This window comes from Pholcus phalangioides, unplaced genomic scaffold (genome assembly GCF_987345545.1).
Source record: "Pholcus phalangioides strain wild (caught in Gottingen) unplaced genomic scaffold, Ppha-v1.0 ptg000010l_1, whole genome shotgun sequence".
NCBI lineage: Eukaryota > Metazoa > Arthropoda > Arachnida > Araneae > Pholcidae > Pholcus > Pholcus phalangioides.
Genome location: NW_028301603.1, coordinates 20,534,369 through 20,554,898, shown reverse-complemented (window position 1 = coordinate 20,554,898; position 20,530 = coordinate 20,534,369). Strand labels below are relative to the sequence as shown.

The 20,530-nt window shown below is 37.9% G+C and overlaps 1 protein-coding gene across 2 annotated transcripts in view; it reads right to left on the bottom strand.

Annotated features, from left to right (window-relative positions):
* Positions 1-2,444: 2,444 nt before the first annotated feature.
* LOC149081090 (very low-density lipoprotein receptor-like) overlaps positions 2,445-20,530 on the bottom strand; it is a 50,568-nt gene continuing 32,482 nt past the window's right edge. The window contains exons 18-21 of one of the 2 annotated variants that reach the window (XM_089237870.1): positions 18,628-18,783; positions 8,005-8,192; positions 6,006-6,146; positions 2,445-3,026 (exon numbers count right to left, since the gene is read on the bottom strand). In XM_089237870.1, the coding sequence (XP_089093996.1) occupies positions 2,982-3,026; positions 6,006-6,146; positions 8,005-8,192; positions 18,628-18,783 (530 nt within the window). In that variant the 3' untranslated portion in view covers positions 2,445-2,981. The remainder of the gene's footprint in view (positions 3,027-6,005; positions 6,147-8,004; positions 8,193-18,627; positions 18,784-20,530) is intronic. The other variant, XM_089237871.1, reaches the window with a different exon arrangement.

Here is a 20,530-nt window from a genome sequence, read left to right as displayed (position 1 = left end):
TACAGCATGTTGACTGATCATTCAAGAAAATTAAAATGATGATAAAAAGTGAATTTTTAAATTCCTAAAAAAAAAAAATATGAATCATACCAATATAGACTTCTGCTCACAGAAATGCATCGTACGTAAGCTGACCATATTTCCTCGAGAGAAATACGGGAAATTAAGATTCCAAATACGGAAAAATACGGGACATCGCCAATTATCGCCAAGAACGACGCCAAAAGTGAACAATGTTGCTAAATATTGCTGAAATTACGGAAAAATCGCAATGTCGGGAAACGAAGCATTACTGCAAATTGCAGTGGATTTCACGAAATAAAACGTTCACCAAGGCAAATGTAGGAGATTAATGTGTTGTTATTTGTAGTTGTATTTATCATAATACAATTTAATAATTCAATTTATAATTCAATTACTTATTTATTTATTTTATAATTCAATCTTTGACTTCAATGAAGAATAAAAAATCAAGTAGGCGTCATGCAAAAACCGGGACACTTTTGCCAAAAAGTTGGGACGGCTAGAAAAAGAAAGAAAACCGGGACTGCCCTAGGAAATACGGGATGTATAGTCACCCTTGTCGTACGAATTTTGCGTTGTAGTTTCTTTTTTGATTAAAGATCGCACTTGTTTTCCATTTCGGTTGAGAAAAGATACCATTGTTTACCTAAACTATTTCGTGGTTTGTGTTGGTACCTCGTGTTATTTGCATGTTGTGCTTAGATCTGACACTGTCGTAAACACACGTGACTTAGGAAAAACGTCAAAAAATTAGTCGAGAGAGTGTCAAAGAAACATTAATTTATATAGTTGTTACAGCTGTGGAATCTATTCAATGAATCTTTTTCTACAAATCTCAAAAAATGTTAAAATATAGTAAGTGAAAGTTAAATATTAGCCATAATCGATAAGACATTAAGCAATAAGTAAAAGAATTCATAGAAATTAATTAATGGATAATTAACGTTACCAATTACAGAAAAAAAACCTAAATTTTCTAACATAAAAACGTATTATCCATAAGGCTGCGGGAAAGGATATTTTGGTGATATATCATTTGGCACTGGTATAAAAAGTTTTTATTTTCTGACATATGAGATAAAAGCCGGATTAGGACTCACAGGACACCCGGTATATCTAATATAGCGCAGCAGTGCCATTTTGATTTCATGTTAATTGAAAATCACGAACGAACCGTTGTCGAAGTAAAAGTAAATCACCGGAGAAGGGGGCCGTAACATTTTTAAAATCTAGAAGGGGGCCGTAACTCCGATTCGGAAATATCGTGGCAACGTGTTCAAATAATTGGGGAGGGACCTCAGGCCAAACACATGCCCGCCAAAAAATTATTGAAATAATATAATAGACAAGATTTTTTTTTCAAATTTATTTTGGTATAGCCATCTCAAGAAATTTTTGGGGGCACCTATTCCGATTCCCCAGTTAGTGTTTCAAAGTTTTGTTCACGTTTCCAGTTCGCGCCGCTTAACGTGATTACACTGGGAACCGTGATTTCTGATAACATTAACCGAATGATAACTATATCGGGAAAAAGTCCCGTTCGCAAGCGGTGACCATACATCCCGTTTGTATATATATTTAAATATTCGAAAAATCGTTCTTTTTTATTCCAATTCTACAACGGGATTTTTTTTATTTTGATCTCTAAAATACTGCATTTTTGTTATTTGGCCAGCGTGAGGCGGCTGGCTAGATTTACAGGGGGTACCTGTGAATGATGGTGGTGGAGAAGGGAAACCTAACTTCATTTTTATTAAAGAGGAATCCACTTTCACTCGAAAAAGAACCTAGATTTTGTTAGTAAATTTAGTAGAAATGTTTACTGACGTTAGTAAACATTTCTGAAGGTAAAATCTTCTCGATGGAGGGTCAGTGTCACCCCTACCGTCTTTCTTAGTAATATTTCTGTTGAGTATATAGTTTGAGTCATATTTCTGTTGCTAAGAAAGATAATGAAAAAAACCTTTGGCATACGATAAGGACATGATAAATCAAGTCAAGGAATTCTAAAGCTTTTGGTCTAGAGATATAAGCAGAGAGAGTGTGCCCAGACCCTGTCCGTCTTTCTAGTGTTAACCTGAGTTGCAAGCCAAACTTGGATCACAAGAGGCTTCTAAAATGAGTCGCAAAGTTTAATTATGTGTGATTCTCATAAATCCAAGGCTCATAGTGCAACTGAGTTTGAGTTCAGTTAGTTTTTAGAGTATAGTTTTGAAACAGTTTTTAATTTCGAAATAAACCTATGGTTTGCTATGGTCATCGCGCTTTTGATTTTGGCTTGCGGCTAAAAAAAGGTCAAGAAATTCTGCCCTAAAGTTACGTATACTGTGCATGTATGAGTAAGTTACCAGTGTGTATCCCAACGAAAATAAAAATAATCATGTGAAATAAAATGTGAGATAAATATACACAAACACACATTAAAACAGATAAAATTTTTAATTTCTTTAGACACTGGAGAACGTTCTACAAGCAACAAAGCTCTATAAACTGACTGGAACGAACGTGACCATTGATGATAAACGAAACATGAGAAAATTTCTTACATACAAATAATAATTATTATTTAACAAAAAAAAAAAAGACAGCTCTCAAGATTCAGACAGAAATAATTTAAGAATATAACGGTAAATGCAAGATGGAAAAACTTTACAAGTCAAAAAACATTGACACGCAAACTGACAAGACGCACATATCACATATTTACACCGACATACACTAGATGTAGCATACGCAACGACTTCCTCTTTTTTGCACACAGCCCATATAAAGCTTAAGACATTTTACAAGACGGGGGGAAAAAGCAAAAAAAATCAGATCATTTATTTACAGGGCGATCCAATAATGATAACAATAAAAGTCCTTTCCTCTCATGTCAAGAGACTGTCACTCGCCGGAACTTGACCAATGCACAATGATATGATGGCTCTTAAACTGGCTTCTGCTCCTCTTTTTTTCTATACAAACTCATTGGTTCCCGGTGAGGTCAGAGGTTCTAGACTCTGTAAATAATTTTTTTAATGGGTTAATTCATGCAGATTAAACAGAATCAACAAATAAATATCATGATATTATAGCTAAATTACATAGAGCCACTCTTAGTGGGTGCGCGACAGATGTGATAGTACCAGGCTACAGGGAATGCAAATAAAAAAGAAATGCACCTGAAGCCCTACATATTTCATATGACTCAAATAGCATTTGTTAATGATGGGTGTTTGCTACAGGGAAATGTCTGTTAACTGTTAAGTATAATCAGAGATAGCCTTGGTGGGGGTATCACAATGATGCCAGTATATATATACAGGGTGTTGCCTTGAAGTGGCAACAGACTCAGAGGGGTGATATTAGGCATCAAGAAGAGCAATAATTGCTATACAACATGGTATCGCACACCACATTTAGTCAGTGAAAATTGCAAAAAAAGACATCAAGAGGACAGAGAACTCCGCAGACTTCACGCTCCCTGGACTTCTTTTGGGGGCACCTTAAATCACTCGTGTATCAGACGTCTGTGGAGACACTGGAGGATCTCGTAGCACGGATCGTCATCACTGCAGAAGACATTGCCAGCACAACTGGGGTATATTTTTGAGTGCATCTGACAATTGGTACTCTGTCACTGTCAGCTGTGCAATAACCTTCACAGCCACAACTTCAAACAACTCCTGTAATCATTTCTGTTCATCTACTTTCTGACATTACAATACAGCCTGAGCAGCACAGTTCAACCATGCTGTCAAATGAATGTTTTTTTCTACTTATTATTGGCCCTTTTTGTCCCACTTGACATCACACCCTTCATAAGTATTTTTGCGATGTTCACCGACAAAACGTGGTTAGCGATACTATGTTCTATGGCATGTTCTATTGTTCTATGGCAATTTTTGTTCCTCTTGATGCCTAATATCATCCCTCTGAATTTGTCGTCACTTCAAGGCAACACGATGCATACAATAGAACTCTTTTACAGACACTGGTGGGACCACAAAAACTTGTCTGTAAAAGAGGAGTGACTAAGAAAAGGGGTTCCTAAAAGAACCAAATGATATTAGGTTTAGATCAAATGAAAATTGTGTCAACAGTTGTTATAAATTTGTTAATTTTTGGATGAGTGTGGGGAAACTTTGTGAAGGGAACGCAATCGCTACTGCAAAATGGACTTGCCATAGGTAGTCATGTGGAATCCCATAATATGTGCTGGCGGTTGGCAGACAATATCGTCCAACAGGCAATCGGTAGTTTATTCATCTGAGTAAAGAAGAACAATGCAGCGTTATTCGTTTTTTTAGTGGCTAAAAGATTTGGAGTTCGTGAAGTGCATCGGCAAATGAAGGCAGTGTATGGTGAACGTGCACTGTCATTGACTTGTGTGCAGGACTACATTACCGGTACTACTTAACCATACATGCACCTCGTACATATTCCTCAATGGAATTTCTATTGAATTGATACATGCCGGAATGTGCATGTACGCGTTGTAACCGAATGTGAAGTTTATTTCTGCGTAATGCTTGTTATGTGTAGTGCTACCATCTGCCATCAATTTTTCTAACTATGAGAAGTGTAATGACTTTTCACAGAGTTGCTCTCTGTGGTGAGACTTTTTAACAGGGAGAGACCCGTATTTGCGCCTCAAGGACTACTTTACCAATATAACAACTTTATCACCACACAGCAATTTCCAACCAGTAGAGTTACGCAGGAAATGAAGGCGCATCCATTGGTGGTCACCCCAGGTTCAGTAGATAAAGAACTCATTTCATAGTTCTTCTCCAGATTCGAACCCGCAGACCTTGACAGTAACCTTCATGGTGGAAGACGAGCATTTTTGCACTGCACCACTCAGGCGCTCATGTGCGCAGGACTGGCACAAGTGTTTCCACTGTGCATTCACTTTCCTGTAGTAGTTTCTCTGTAATGATGGCATAACTGTACTGAAACACTCCCACCGTCTTGCTGATGTCACTTATTGTGCGTTATCAGTTTGTGTTGATTATCTTTCGACTTTTTTCACCAAAGCATCTGTGATGATGAGGTGACATTGACCAGGTCATGTATCATCATTCACAGATTCCTGTCCGTCGTGGAAACGCTTGTGCCAGTCCTGCATGCATCAGAGACAGAGAATGTTCACCATAGACTGCCTTTGTTTGCCGATGAAGGCAGATAAAAAAGTTGTATTAGCGGTCTGCAGGACTAGTAATTGGCTGCTGATCTAAGCAGCCTCTCCAGGAAATTATGTTAACTGTGTAAATGCTCTGAAATGTCTGTGAGCAACCCTATGTCCAAAACTGACAGGAAGTAGTTAGAGATACGGACCCTTTGCCTCATAAATGCTTTTGGCACTTAACAATGAAGTCAACATATATATACACAGGGCACATAGCAAACAGAGGGTATGGCATTTTACTGGTGAACTGTTGATCCTAGATGCATACTTCCAACTAGAAAAAGTATCCAAATAACATGTAGTACTCAGATATGTAGCATCATGTTGCAAGGAGTTCTCTAGTTATTAAAATAAATAAAATTAACTTTTTATACAGACACCCTGTCCTCAAAAACCAAATTAGAGAGTTGTTGCTCCTGTCTCTCCTGAGACCAACAACAGAAATTCCATGTTTCTAAATTCAACATTCACAGAGATATTCAAATTCGAAAAGTAGAGGAAAAATTTGGAATTTGAATATTGCACTTAGAAACATGGAATATTTTTGTTGGCCTCAGGAGAGACAGGAACAACAACTCTAATTGGGTTATTAAAAACAGGGTGTCTGTATAAAAAGTTAATTTTATTTATTTCAGTAACTGCACAACCCCTCGGAATATGAATGATATATCTGAGCACTACGTTATTTGGAGACTTTTTTGTAATTAGAACTATACCTCTAGGATCAAGCGTTTGCCAGTAAAATGCCATACCCCTGTATATATATTGACACATTTACTGAATAGGAAAAAAAAAAAAAGCAACTTACAGATGGATACGAATGTGCCGGGTGATACTGATTTTTCTCTAAGCTGAATTGATCTTCCGTGGTTTTCCTGTATACAGGATTATCAAAATTTAGGCTTGTCCTGCTCTTCGTGAAGAAGTGCCTGTATGCACCATACAAGACCTGCAACAGAAATGCGCAAATAAATATCAAAACAACCCGTAGATTTAAAATAAAATTATCACAAAGCAGCACAAAAAAGACAAAAAAAAACAAAAAACCATGGATATGTTTGAAATCATAATGTAAATTTTGTTCAACACTTCTAAGTTGTCTCATGCCTTTAATGCAGTGGTTCTCAAACTTATGCCACCTGTAGCTTCCTTGCTCTATGGTCATCTTTTTTCTGAGCTACAGATAAACAAACTACTTCACGGCATTGAATAAGCACACATGGACAGGTCACTGTCCATATTGCCTGCCTCTGACAAAAACTGGCAACAACCCCAGGAGCTGTGATGCACACTTTGAGAAACACTGCTTGAATGACTGAAAACTGAATGATGCAGATTTGCGTTTACCAACTTCAATTTCTTGGCAAATGAAAAACCTTAATTCCAGTCTCTTATCAACAGTGTTAAGTTGCTAGTGTATAAAAAGAATACAGTGTATAGGCCAGGACTGGACAAATCTCGGGCGCCAAATTGCACAAGTCTTTTAACATGGGGGAAAAGTAAAAGAAAACATCATTTAGGACCGGTTTTCTATAGAAAAATACCATGCTTGGCCACTAAGAAATTGGGCTGGCACCTAAATATATTTTTTGATTTGTCAAGCTCTGGTCTAAGCATTAACATTAACCGGGGTTTTTTTGTATCACTATCACTTCATGCTCACAAGAACAAAATTAGTCTACTATCACTTATCGACTTATCCATAATTGTACCTCATGAAAATTTCTCTGAGAAATTTCTAAAGAGTTGGGGCATGCCACAAAGATTTATGTGTATACTAGGTGTAGCCCTGACATATTTACGATGCCTGATCAATGCATGCTTTGTGTTCAAGAATGCTGTCACCTATCTTCCACATTGGAAATGAAAGTGGCATATGAATGAATTTTTTTGTGTCTGTACAAAATCTTACTGGAACCCACAATTTATAGTAGATTCAAAATAACTTTCATGTCTTCTGTCAAAGCTGTGGCACTTGCCATTTGGTGTGAGGATTTCTAGCAGTACCTAACAATAGGAAACAACCTTCTTGGTTTCTTGCTTTTGAATTCTTAAGAATATGGCAGTCCTCCTCAAACTCAGAAACAAGCTTCACATTACGCACAGAACATACATGGCACATTCCTGTCATGTACCAGTTCATTGGAAGTTCCTCAGAAGAAAGTATAAAAGCTGCATGTGCTGTGACAAAATATTCAGGAAAATAAATCACAGCATTGGTGCTAAATGCAAAGGCTGTAGAGCTAAAGGAAACGATGCTCTTGACTAGGTGGAGGGGAGAAGACACCAAACTCATCTGTTAATTACTAACAGGAAGGCAAAAAATTCATGCTTGCTCTTTCAGACTGACTATCTAGTTGTGGCCAAGGTTAAATGTGATGCAGCAAAACTTCTGCATTAAAGACCCCCTCTATAATGACAATTACCTACAGTATAAAACAATATCGCTCTGATTCTGGTGCACTTCCCATAGTGTTAATATATTTCCCATCAAAATAATAAATCCTGTATCCAGTAGAAATGAATTACCTTTTGGGTTAGATAATACAATTGAAAGCCGACATAGATGAACCCAAAATTGCAAAAAAACCACGGCTATATGCATTTCGGAACTATATGAAGTTCTTTTATCAGTAGTAGAAGTGTTTCTGCTACTGATGAAGGAACTTCATATAGTTCCGAAACACGTATAGCCGTGGTTCTTTTGCAATTTTGGGTTCATCTATGTTGCCTGTATCCAGTTCCTCAAAGTAATGCTACATGAGAATTACATTTTTTTTCTGCTAGTCCAATAAACAAAGACTCACCAGAGCGAGTATCAAAACTGCTGTCATCAAGCATCCGATAATGATACCAGCAAGTTTCCCTGTGTCATCATTATCAATGTCTGGACTCTGAAGTAGACTGCTGGTATTTGAGCTAAGAATTGGATGTTCATCAGAATCGCTCGAATTCTTGCTGGGAACTGGAACTGCTTCGCTGGTGGACGTATGCACTAGGTTAGAAGAGAAAGAATATTTTGAATAATTTAGTTTAAAAAAAAAAATCACTGGTTAGTAATATGGCACTAACATGAGATAACACTGTGCCACATTTTTTCTAAAGGGCAACGGAAGTCTTCATGTCATATACATCTCCATATTTTATTTCTCGTAGGTTCAAAATCGACAAGACATCAAATGAAGGAGAGACTATTGAGCATTTCAAGATATCTAATATCGATACCTATGATACACTCTGAATCTCCATGGAAAAAAAAAAAAACATGGACATCTGACGAAACATATTGATAACTATTCGCTCTTTTTGGTATTGAAACACAAAATTGTGTTTCAATTTAATTGTTATACATTTTTGTAACATATTTCAGCGGGAAAGTTGAACAATTTCATGTTGGCATTGAACATTCAAGAACTGGATCCTCATCACCAGGAAAAAGGATTCATCAATACACTGAAAACCCCTGTATCAAAGGCAGGGCCGAACTCTAATGGCCCTGTGCTAGACCAGTTTTGAGACCCTCTTCAATATTACGAGAGAGATGTGATATAAGGGTTAGACCAATTCGAGGACATCAGAAGAGTTACAGGCATGTGGGTGCTCAACTTTAGTTTCATGTAGTCGATTTTGACTTTGCCACATTTTGCTCTGCCACATGATAAAAACTTTAACGCAGCATTCCCAACTCCGACGCCACTGAAGAGATACTCATTTTTGCTTTATACATTCACCAAAATTCAATTTTTGAGGAACTCACCATGTCTTCAAATTTGGATCTGTTAAAAAAAAAATTTTCAGAGGAGATTCCAGAAATAGGGCCATCTTAATGCATGGGCATACCAGATAGTGCAGATAAATGAGTCTCACTTTAACGAGGCATATGAAAAAAAAAAAAATGTCTAATACTTGAAATATAAGATTTTAAATCAAGGTGACTGGCATTTCGTCTAATAGGGTGACGACTCCAGAGTCTCTTCTAACAAGGGGCATGGTGCTGTACGATGGCCCTTTCATGGGTAAGGATGACAGGGCTCTAGAGACCTTATATAAGCATTGGTTTTCTATTTTTCCAATATTTAAAACTAAATTTTTTTGAAAATATATACTATAAGGAAACTGAAAAATCTTATTCTAGAAGTTCTGTCAAAAATCAAGGCCACATTCAAGGATGCGGGGGCCGCAGATTCACTGCCATGTATGGGTGCCTGCTAACAAAATTACATATCTTTCATCAATAGAATTTCAAAGTTCTGGCTTTTTTAAGCAGTTATAATAAAATATATGTAATCAATGCAATAAAATAGTTTTATGCTGCCCCTAATATTTCGCAGTATGCAGCGATCGCACCTGCTTAAGTCTGGTCTCAATCATAACTAAATTTCGTGCAAACAATTTTCCCCTCTTCCCACATCAAGTCCAAAATGAATTTTTTTTTATAATTTGCACATCATAAAAAATTGAAATAATAAAGTACGATTTCACAGTACAAAATGTATCATTCAAGCAAAGATGGTGATTGGGCATAGATTACAAAGTGCTCATGGGAATATGCGAAAAATACTGATTTAGAGTTTGTGCAACCACGTGAGTGACCAAAACAGTGGATAAGCATGTGAGTGACGTATGAGTGCAAGCATGCGAATGGCCAAAACAGTGTGCATGTATGTGACTGACCTAGAGAATGTGCAAGCATGCGAGCCATAGGCGCCAGGACCTAAGGTCTGACGCACTTTGAGTCCCCCCAAATAACTTCTGAAAAAACAATGCAATGCACCTTCCCTCTCCAGCATACATGTTCGAGTCCCATATGTATGGGATGACTAGAAACTTCAGCCGCCCACCAATGTTTTAATGTTGCCACCTATGATGTGAGTGACTATAATAGTGTGTGTGACTTAGAGAGCAAGGGATTAGGACAGTAAAACCCCTTTCACATGTGCAAATATTGCGGTAGCAATAAGATTTCTAACACCCGCTTGACAACTTTTTTCCTTTGTAAGGAAAGAAATGGGGAGCAGTCACTAGCCCTGTTCACATGTGCAAATATTGCGGTAGCATTGGGAGTTCTAGCACCCGCTTGACGACTTTTTTCCTTTGAAAGGAATGGAGAGCAGTCATTGGTGAAAATTCTTGAAACGGGTTTAAAACCCGCTTTTTCTATTTCCCATGTGAATGGGACTTAAGTGATCAAAAGAATCTCTAGTGTGAGAGAGGGATGTAAAGAGTGATCCAGAATGTGTGAAAGTATGCAAGCAGTGACTTTTAAATAATGATTGAAATAGAGGAAGGGTATCCATGTTCATGGCGATGGGGGGGGGGGGGGGGTTGCTACATCAGCAGGAATGAGTGGCCAACTGAATCAAACCAGAATGGGTAAAGGCGGCAAAAACCATAAATTTGCTTCTGAAGGGTCCCTGAACAATCTTTTCAATATTTTTTATACTGTAAATTTGCTGTAAAAAAAATCATTATGAATGGGACTGGGAGGGGGGCACCCCTCCACGGAAGCTTAGGATTCGCGATGGGGTGGTCCCGGCTACGATAAACAATGCAGAGCCGCCACCCCCATAAACAACACAGGTCTGTCCTACTTACAACCACCAAGAAAAATCAATAACGCGAGAGAAGATCATTTCAAATCTACCGCCAATCAATTTTTTCCCCCAATCACAACAATATACACATTTCCCACAACAAAACAGAACAAACTTACCAGCTGCAGCAGTCTCATTCAAGCACAACACGGACCTGATATTGACGAACAACACCGAAATCAAGCTGCCGTAAACACTAATGTTCCAAGCCATGCTTGCTTACTTCCTTCCTCGTTGTAGTACGTACGTCGATTATTGAATGTGTGTGTGCGGCGCGATTATTATTATTATTATTTCGGGAAACCCTCTTCGGGGTCTGTGACTGCGCAGCCGTCGCGTCAATGCGAAATAAACCAATAGCACAGGGTAGACAAACCCCAGGTGCGCACAATCCCCAGAGAGAGAGACACTAATAATAAAACCTAAAAAAAATTCTCACGTGCGTCGTTATGATGAAGGGGGGGGGGGGGAAGAGTCTAAAAATAAACGCAGGGATTTCTAGAGCAGAGCAAAAAATCGTAAAAAAGTGCCCAAGAAACTGACAACCAGAGCAGACGAAATTGAGCAACAAAATCCCTCACCCAAGCATAAAAAAAACGCTTTTCTTATTCACACGAATTTGAGTAATAACATTTTCTCCCTCACACACGAGAAATAAACATGCTCAAGAATATATATTGAAGGTCATGCTTCTATTTCTCTCTCTCACTCTCTCTAGAGAGGAGAAAAGAGAGAGAGTGAGGCCGAAGAAAAATCTACTATTGATGTCACAACTGTTGTGAGGCGGGCGAGTTGTGCGGGGTGAACATGACTCACGCTCATTTGAATCTGAGAGAATGACGTTCTTTGCTTTTTTTTTTTCCTTCTTTCAAAAGGACGAATTTATTCCTACAATGAGCGTCAATGTGCCCACGACCGCAGATGTTTTCTTCGGGCTGGCGACGACCCCGCGAGACTCGCACTGGAACATGTACATCGGACGCACGGAGAGACATGTCCGTCTCTCATTTGTTATGTTTATTTATTTCCCTTGGGGGCGAAATTGGAAAATTGCCTTCCATAATAGTGTCCAATTGCGTCTTGGGAATGGAAAAACTGCTATTCATTTCAATTCCAGTAATTATGCTCCTAAGTCACGCGCCCAAAGGAGGGAGGGAGGGAGGGGGGGGGGAAGTGATTTGCATTTGTTTGGAATACATCATCACGAGGTCTTGAAGAATCGGTCAGTCGTGTTCAGGACCGCAACTAGATGTTTGATCAGTCGGGGTAAGCACGCATTTAGGCACCTCCGGTAATGTTGAAGGAAAGATTAAAAGGTGAAGTTTGAACCCCTTGAGTTGAGGCCCTGGTCGTGTATGTTGGTGGCAAAGAAAGTTACTTAATTAAACAAGGTTTACGTGAAGTAGCCAGTGGGTCTGATGAAGTCCCAGAAAAAGTTCGGGCCCCGATCAAACACGACTTTTTGTGTGTGGGGGGGGGGGGCACTTTATATATATCATTCTTTGAGGCAGTGCCGTCTTAACGTATGGGCCCGCGGGCCTCAAAAATATGAGTAGTTGAATTTTTCCAAAATTTGCCAGGTAGGGCCTCAGAAAATTCACTTGGGCCCATGATGGCCTCATAAGACGGCTCTACAAGAGGGTCATGGAAGGCCCGTACGAATGAAGATGCCAATTCTGGCATCTGAATAAGCCCCGGCAATTTGTGGGCCTGGGCACGTTCCTCGTTTGCCGATGTGAGAAGTAAGCCTTGCACGTGGGGTCAGCATCAGTCGGAATGAAAATGAAAGCAGTGACTATGACGCAAGGCCGTTAAGGCAGGTGCATCCGCACAAGGCCTTCTTGGGGGGGGGGGGGCCCTGAAGAGGGCCTAAATTCAAATTCTTGCACAGGGATGGCCCTGGCCGTACGCACAATTTTTTCAAGGCCCCCCCCTCCTCCCGCGTGCGTTAATGCTATGACATACTGTAGCATACATGGCTCCACACATCTGAGTCTGGGCATCCTTGGGCTGGTATTTTCAGTGGGTCCTAGGATGTGCTGTCTCAATAACGCGGGCTCATGAAGATTAGATCTACTTAAACATTTCAAGAGTGAGCATGGACATTGCATTTCTAGACAGCAGACATGCATTTCTAGCCGGGGGGGGGGGGGGGGGGCTATGCCATGCACTTATGGCGGCCGTTCCTAGGTTGTGGTTTTGCACGGGACCTAAATCAGTGGTTCTCAAAGAATGCATTGCGATGAGCTGCCGACATTGATAAAGAACCGAGCAGGCGCACAGACTATTCTGCGGAGCGACGGCTGAGACACGTTGACTTGGTCAAGTCGTTAGTGACAAAATTTTCAGAACCACTGCTCCAAAGTGAATTTATAGACTAAAAAGAAATGTAGGATTCACATTAGATACATAAAGGCTTGAACCCTCTCCCAGCAGCACCGTAGCCAAAACCTTGTTTCTCCCCCTTCTCGCTACAGCGTTGCCTCTCCGTGGCTCTTCCTGAAATGCAGAGGGTCCAACTCTTCATTTAAAAAACACTGAATTAAGTACACCGTACATATCTTTGGCACGTCCAAGGGGCTATTCAAAGAAGTTGATGCTAAAATTAATGTTTAAAAAAATCACTAGAAAGAGGGAAAAGAGTAGTGTCACATTTCATCAGAAAAATTCACCAAGATATACGGTAGGTGATTGAAAAATCTTCGGTTCTTGCTACTTTTCAGTCTCAATTTTTCGAGAACACAAGAGAAATAGAAAAGAAAAAAAAAAATCAAGAATTTTAATAACGCTTTAATTTCCGCTCAGTAGCGTAAGCAGACTTTTCCGCTTTGGGAAGGGGGGATTTTTTTCGCGTTTACTGCAAAGTAACATTAAAATTTTCACGTACCAGCACATGCATACATAACGGTCTAGAAAAGCGAAAAACGGGCATCTTTACATTGCTCACTCAAGCTCGATTCCAGTTACGAGGTATTCACACAGTTCAGGCTCGAATTTGAAGGGGAGGGAGTACCAAAGAGCTAGATTATATAGAAATAATTGGTCGATCCCGTAAAAGTAGAACCTTTACAATTATTCGTCACTCCTTCCCTCTCCTGCGTATTATTAAAGCCTACTAGATAGACTAATTAATATCTAGGAGGCTTTGGTATTACGCGATGGAGTCCGTATATACGGGAACTCTTCAACACTCCCCCACCCCCAATGTTTTCATTTCAAAGTCTTTGACGGGTACAGAAGCTTGCGATTAGGAATAAGGTTGAAGAACCCCCTCTTCCCGGTGTAAAACATGAGGATGTGCGTTTCCCGATGAAACAATAAACGCAACACATGCGGATATTGATTTCCCAGAGGCCTCACGAAAAGGTTCGGAAACCGGAAATTCCGCTTTGTTTATTATTGGAAGCTTACTTGATTTGTTTTTTTTTAATATTTTTATTCTCAAGAGGAAATGCTAAATACGCAGAGGATGGATACTTGACGCAGACACGCTCGATTTATTGACTGTTCGAAGAAACCGTTACGAGGAAGAGTAATTACTCGATATATAAACATTGGACGTCATTATATTGCAAATGAAGGCGGCGCCACTAGTTTGATTTGGCAGCGGTACCTTGATTGAAAAGAAATCAAGCTACAAACCTTACAGCGACATCAACGAGATATCTCGCCTAGTCAAACACACACACCCACCCCTTATTTCGAGCAATGACGAGTCCAGAAATCTATGTAAAACAGGCTTTTTCGAAATTTGTATTATTGTTAATACATAAGAAATAAAAGAAAAAGATTTTATTCGAAAAAAGATTTTTGAGGGACAGGTTTTTTATTCTTTCGCCCTTCCCAGCCACCCCTTTTATTTTTTTAAACTCCTCAAACCCGAAAGAGAGGAAATAAAAAAATATAATGTTGAGGTAAATTACACAACAATTGATGTGGATTAAGACTGGAGGAATTGTTTCGAGAAGGAATTTTATTTCTGTCATAGGAATAACTCATCAGGCAAATCATTTTCAGACTGGAGCCAAGAGGCACTGCCTTAGGGTGACATTGGCCATTGACGGACATGGGTACCTGTAGAACACCTTTTATTCAATAAATATTCAAATATTTTAAAAAAATCATCAAAATTAGGTAAGATGATTGAAATATTAACATTTGTATAACGATTCATTAAAAAATCACATTAATTTGTGTACTATGATAGCAGAGTGTCCTGTCATGCTCATTTTCACACTCGTACAAGTTGTTTCGGAGAGGAAATGTTATAGGGAGGAAGACCCAATATCCACAGGAGTTGAGCTATTGGAAATGTTTGTAGTGGGGAGGGGACTCGTCCATGGGCTAAAGTTTACACTTGTGCCAATATCCTAAGCTCTCTAATTTCTGTGACTGATGATGTTTCATGTTGAGATATCCTCACATTGTTCAGGGTATATTTTTGGCAGAATTTCAAAATAGGGTCACATTTCATCCCTTGTGAGGATGCTATTCATATTTCGCATAATTTTGTTCATAATCATCTTTTTTTAGCACCACATTCCCCTCCGCATCCTTTCTGCTCAGACAGAGAATAAGATATACTTGTAATTAAACTTTTCAAACATAGAGATGGCTTCAAGGAAAGCACCATTGCACCACCTGTGTGTATCAAAGATTCCTCTGCATCAGTATGTAAGTCAAACGTCTTTTATGCATCAGCATATTCCACACAGTGGTGATATTTTCAGTGACTGATGAAATTAATTCAGACAACTATTCTTCTCATTTGCTAATGGGACCTAATGTGTACTGTCATTTTTCTCAAGCAGGAGACATACCCGCTAAACAATCATCTGCTCTCAATTGACAGAAAGGCATATTTACAGGGAGCTAAATGGGCTATAGTACAAGGCAATAAGTTTGGGGGTAAAGGGAGAAAACTTTTGTACCCCTTGGACCATAGTAAACCTCGAAACACTTGAAATAGTTGACAGTATTGCTTTCTGGCTGATGTTTTTCGAGTGCAAGAGAGATTAGAAATATATAACCTTACAACTGAACGTGGTTTCAGCTCTTTGTCTATAGCATTGACAAAGAGTTTCTTCCCAATGTTTCAAGTTTAGTGGAACTATATATTTAGTAATTATAATCTATGAATTCTCCTGATAAATCCTACCAAGTACTCAATCATTTTTTCATCATGAAAAAGTTAATATTTTTCGCAAATAATAGAGACATCATGTACCTTGAAACAAAAAAGGTAGTACAAGATGAGCATTCTAAAAAGTACAAAATTTTTTAATACTTCTGCTTGAGTAAGATATATTAGTGTTTTGTATCTATAGGCTTTTCTTTCTCTGTATCGCAAACTAGATGACACTACTTTAACATTACTATCTACGATATTTTTCCCACCTTTTTGACCAGTTCTATTGTATCGACTGGAGTCAGTTCTTGTGCGCTCTATGATAAGCAATGATTTATATATAAAAAAAACCATTTTTCCTGTAACATTTATATTCATAATTTTACCAGGGGCATAGCCAGAAATTTCGTTGGGGGGGGGGACCAAAGTGATAGAACAATAGATTTCGCCATCTTTTTCCTTTTTTTTCTGTCATTTTCTCACATTTCGAGCTTGGGGGGGGGGCAGTCCCCCCCTCGCTATGCCCTTGAATTTTACCCCATTTCAAGGTACAAGACCCCTTGTTGTACATTGGAATATTTTTGCCTTTTCAAAAATCCATATTTTATGATTACAGTAAGAAAAAAAGATTTAAAATTTTTACAATGTTTTATACAATGTTATCCAGTTACTGAAAATGAATTTAGTGAAAGTTTACAATAAAAATTGACTGAGAAAAAAGTTTTAAAAATAATGTGCCAAGGTATAACAATCTCACCTACATGTAAATATGTAGCTTTGTGGGGAAAAATGACATTCATTTTACTTCACACATACATGAGTAGTAGAATTTAATTAAAAGAGCCCCCACAATGGCTGCTTTTCATTAAGTAGACATTGGATTCAACCTGGATCAGAGGTTCTTGACCAGGGACTCCTGGTCCCTTGGAGAGAGGGATCTTTGGAGATATTTGGGGGGGGGACCACAAGCTTTTGGATGAGAAAACTATTAGCTCTGTTTTTATACTGAATATAATATAAAAAGTTCTGTGGCGTTCAATTTTATTGGTACATTGGGTCCACAGACTTTGTATTGTGTCCCATGGACTGCCCTTTGTGTCAATAGAAGGTCAAGAACCCCCTGACCTAGATGATAACTAGAAGAGATAACACGAAGTGGGATACAATAGCAGTTTGGCTGAACCAAATTGTATAACTGCTGTCAAAGAGTGCATATTTTGCTGCAACAGATTCATGATATTCCATAAATTTGCAATATCTTTTATATTCTGGGGCAGAGAAAAAAAAATATTTGATTTTAGCTGATTGCATTATTGTTTACACTGTATAAGAACTAATACCGGAGAGAGAAATGAATTTACTACAGTGAAAAAAAAGTGAAGCTTGATGTTAAGCATGGTATATTGAATCTGGTATACACTGAAGCAACTGAGTGTAACCCGGATGCTTCAATGAACATATTCATTTCCACAGGTACAAAGTCTCTCAGACTTTGTGTGCTCGAAGCTTGTATCCGACCCAATACCCATAAGGTCTTAATCGATGTAATAGTTAAGCTATCCCATTTATGGATTCTGCTGGTACGAGTCAAAGCATTTATCAGAGTTCCGAATATGAGAGAGGGTTCCGTTTTTTACTGGGCGTAAATAGTACTCCTGACTCAAAAAATATTGAAAAACTTAAGTGGGAACCAGAATTTTCATTCCCTCCCTTCCCCGAAGTCGCCCCTGACATTGTGCCTGCTCTGACCATATGAGTGAGTGATTGACTGCATGAATGACCGGATGAATAAGTGAGTGCGAGTGACTATGTGTGTGTGAGTGAATGATCAAGTGAGTGGCCATATAATAGGTAAAGTGAATGGTCGTATGAGTAACCATTATGCAATCGTTATATTGTGTATAATTCATAAATTATTGTTATATGATTTCACTGTGTTGAAAAAATAGTATTTTTAAAGTTTTTGCAGCTTACTCATCATATTTACACAAGGTTTGAAATGTCAAAGCTGAAACGTCCGGGACAAAATGTCCCACTCACTCAATCAGTCATAAGGTCATGTACTTGATCACTTATCGGATAACTTGATCACTAATATGGTCACTCATTCAATCACTCACAGGGGAAATATACTGGGGACAAAATGTTCCAGGGGTGAAAAGTAGGAGGCGAAATGTCGGAGGTTAAACTTCCATAAACCAAGTAAGCCAATAGATGTGATATGTAATAAATATCATTCAAAAGAGCAAAAAAGCTTAATCATGCAGAAAAAGGTATTTAAAGAAAGCATATATAAAAAAATACAAGAAGAGTTGCAACACATTCAAGTCAACTAGCTTATTATTTTATGTGCAGTTGGATTTTTTTATTGCATACTAAATTTAAAAAATGACTTATAAACAAAAACCTGAATAGTTTATTTCCAGGGTTTAAAAGTTCACAAGTATAATGCAGTATTTACAAGCTGACTAGCATCATGTAGCTGACTAGATTAACAAGTTACGTATAAACAAGCACAAGACATGAAGGTTTAAAAAAATAAAATGCATGCAAAAGTTATTAAATTTTCCATTCCCTGAAGGACTAACACATAGAACAGGACATGCAACATAAATCACAAGGAAAAAAAAAACATGTGCTTAGAGAAGACGGCTGTTTTCAGAAATGCACAGAAGCCAATGAAGCAAATATCATTGAAATCAATATACCATTGCCAGTGGCAGCCGTCACAAAGATACTTTTCTCAGTCACAGAATATGGTGCCGAAGATGTGTAAAAGTGTGCAGTATTCTTAGTAACAGAATTCCCCTTTTTACTTATGGATGTAGGGGAATAATATCTAGTCGATGGTAGTACATACGTGGCTAAGAAAAAAAAAAATTTTCAACATATTTTCAGATATTAAAAAGAAAAAAAACAGATTATAACTTCAGTTTTAATGAAAAGGCACTATCAAATTACACATGCACTCGTCCAATTCCATAGAGGAATATGGACGAGTATATGAATATGTTGGAATGTAAGTTTATAAGTTGTGAACCTAACATGAAGTTTATTTCTGTGTAATGCTTGTTATAGTGCTTCCATTTATTTTTAAACGATGAGTGAAGTATAATAATTGAATTTAAATACCGTTGTATGCCTGTTGCTTTCTGTGGCGAGACTTTATAATGGGAAGATTAGCTAGCATTCGTGCCTTCATGAAGAGTGTCATTTTTAACAATTTTGAAATTTCTTTCCTTATACAATATTAAACTTGATGTGAAGAAACACTACATACAAATGTAACAGAGTTGCCATTTGATTTCACGAACTTCTACTTCACAAGCTGACATATTTCCATGAACTAATTCTCTGATCCAAACATGCCATGTTTTTGAATGTCTTTCCTATTTAAGAACTTTTGATTTTACAAAATAATTGTTCAAGTCTGCTTAAGATTGTAAAAATGAACATCTGCTATGATATCAATTATTGGAGTCAATGCATATATATATTGCCAAATATTTAATAAAATAAAATACCGCAATAATCATAGAGTAAATGAACTTGCATTACATATATATGAAGTGTTTTGGGTAAAAGATTGAAAGTATCTTTTATCACCATGACGAGGATGAAAGGTTTGTAAAATTTTTTAAACTTAGAATAGTAAAAGTTTGAAGTGTTCTCATCAGTTATTATTTATATTTTGAGCATGCCCCCCCCAGAAGGGGCACAATCAAAAGACTAAAAATATTTTAAAAAATCTGTCTAACAGAACCTGTTTTAAACGGAAACTTGTGTTCAATGGAAAAAATCTTAGTCCTATGATTTCAATACTAATACATGTTAAAAAACCTAGATTAAACTAAATATGTTAAACGCAGAAACGGAAATTGTACCCTCTTAACAGAAAATTTAACACAAACACTGAGTTCTTCGTGATCAACTGCCCAAGGGATTCGTACAAAATTGTTAAAGTGCTCTACCAAAATTTTTTACTGCTTGCCATTGAGAGTTCTACATCATCCATCCTTAGATCAGCAAAAACCGTTTCGGTATTTGATGCTGTGGTTTTGATAAACCATGTGTAATAGAGCAGTTGCTTTCTGAAATTGTAAAGGAAATTTTCGGAAAAGCAAGCTTTTCTACGGAAGAAATCAGAGCAAGGGTTGGATTTCCGAATGATACGCAAGACTTACAAAATTTTATGCAATCTGCTTTCCTTGATCGCAGTGCTGGAATTAGGAGGTGCAGAGAGCAACTACTCGGATGGTAAAATTCAAGGGGCAACATATTTTAGGTGGGAACAAAAACACTAATAAAATTATTGAATTTTACAGTGGTAGAGGTGGCAAAATTATGTCCCCCACGCCCAGAAAAATCCTAGTTATGCCTTAGTGCTGAAGATTACATAAACATAGATGACAATATAAAAACTGAACCTAACATGACAGATACTAACATCCTCATCGAAAATTTTAGAGAAAGTCAAAAAGAACGTAAATGTTGTGTTGCCATTTCAGAAGAGAAACAGTGTGGGGTGAAGTTTTATGCAGATGCTGTCAAAACATAAATATTTAGTAATTATAAAGTAAATAATGTATATTACTTTATCTATTTTCAAAT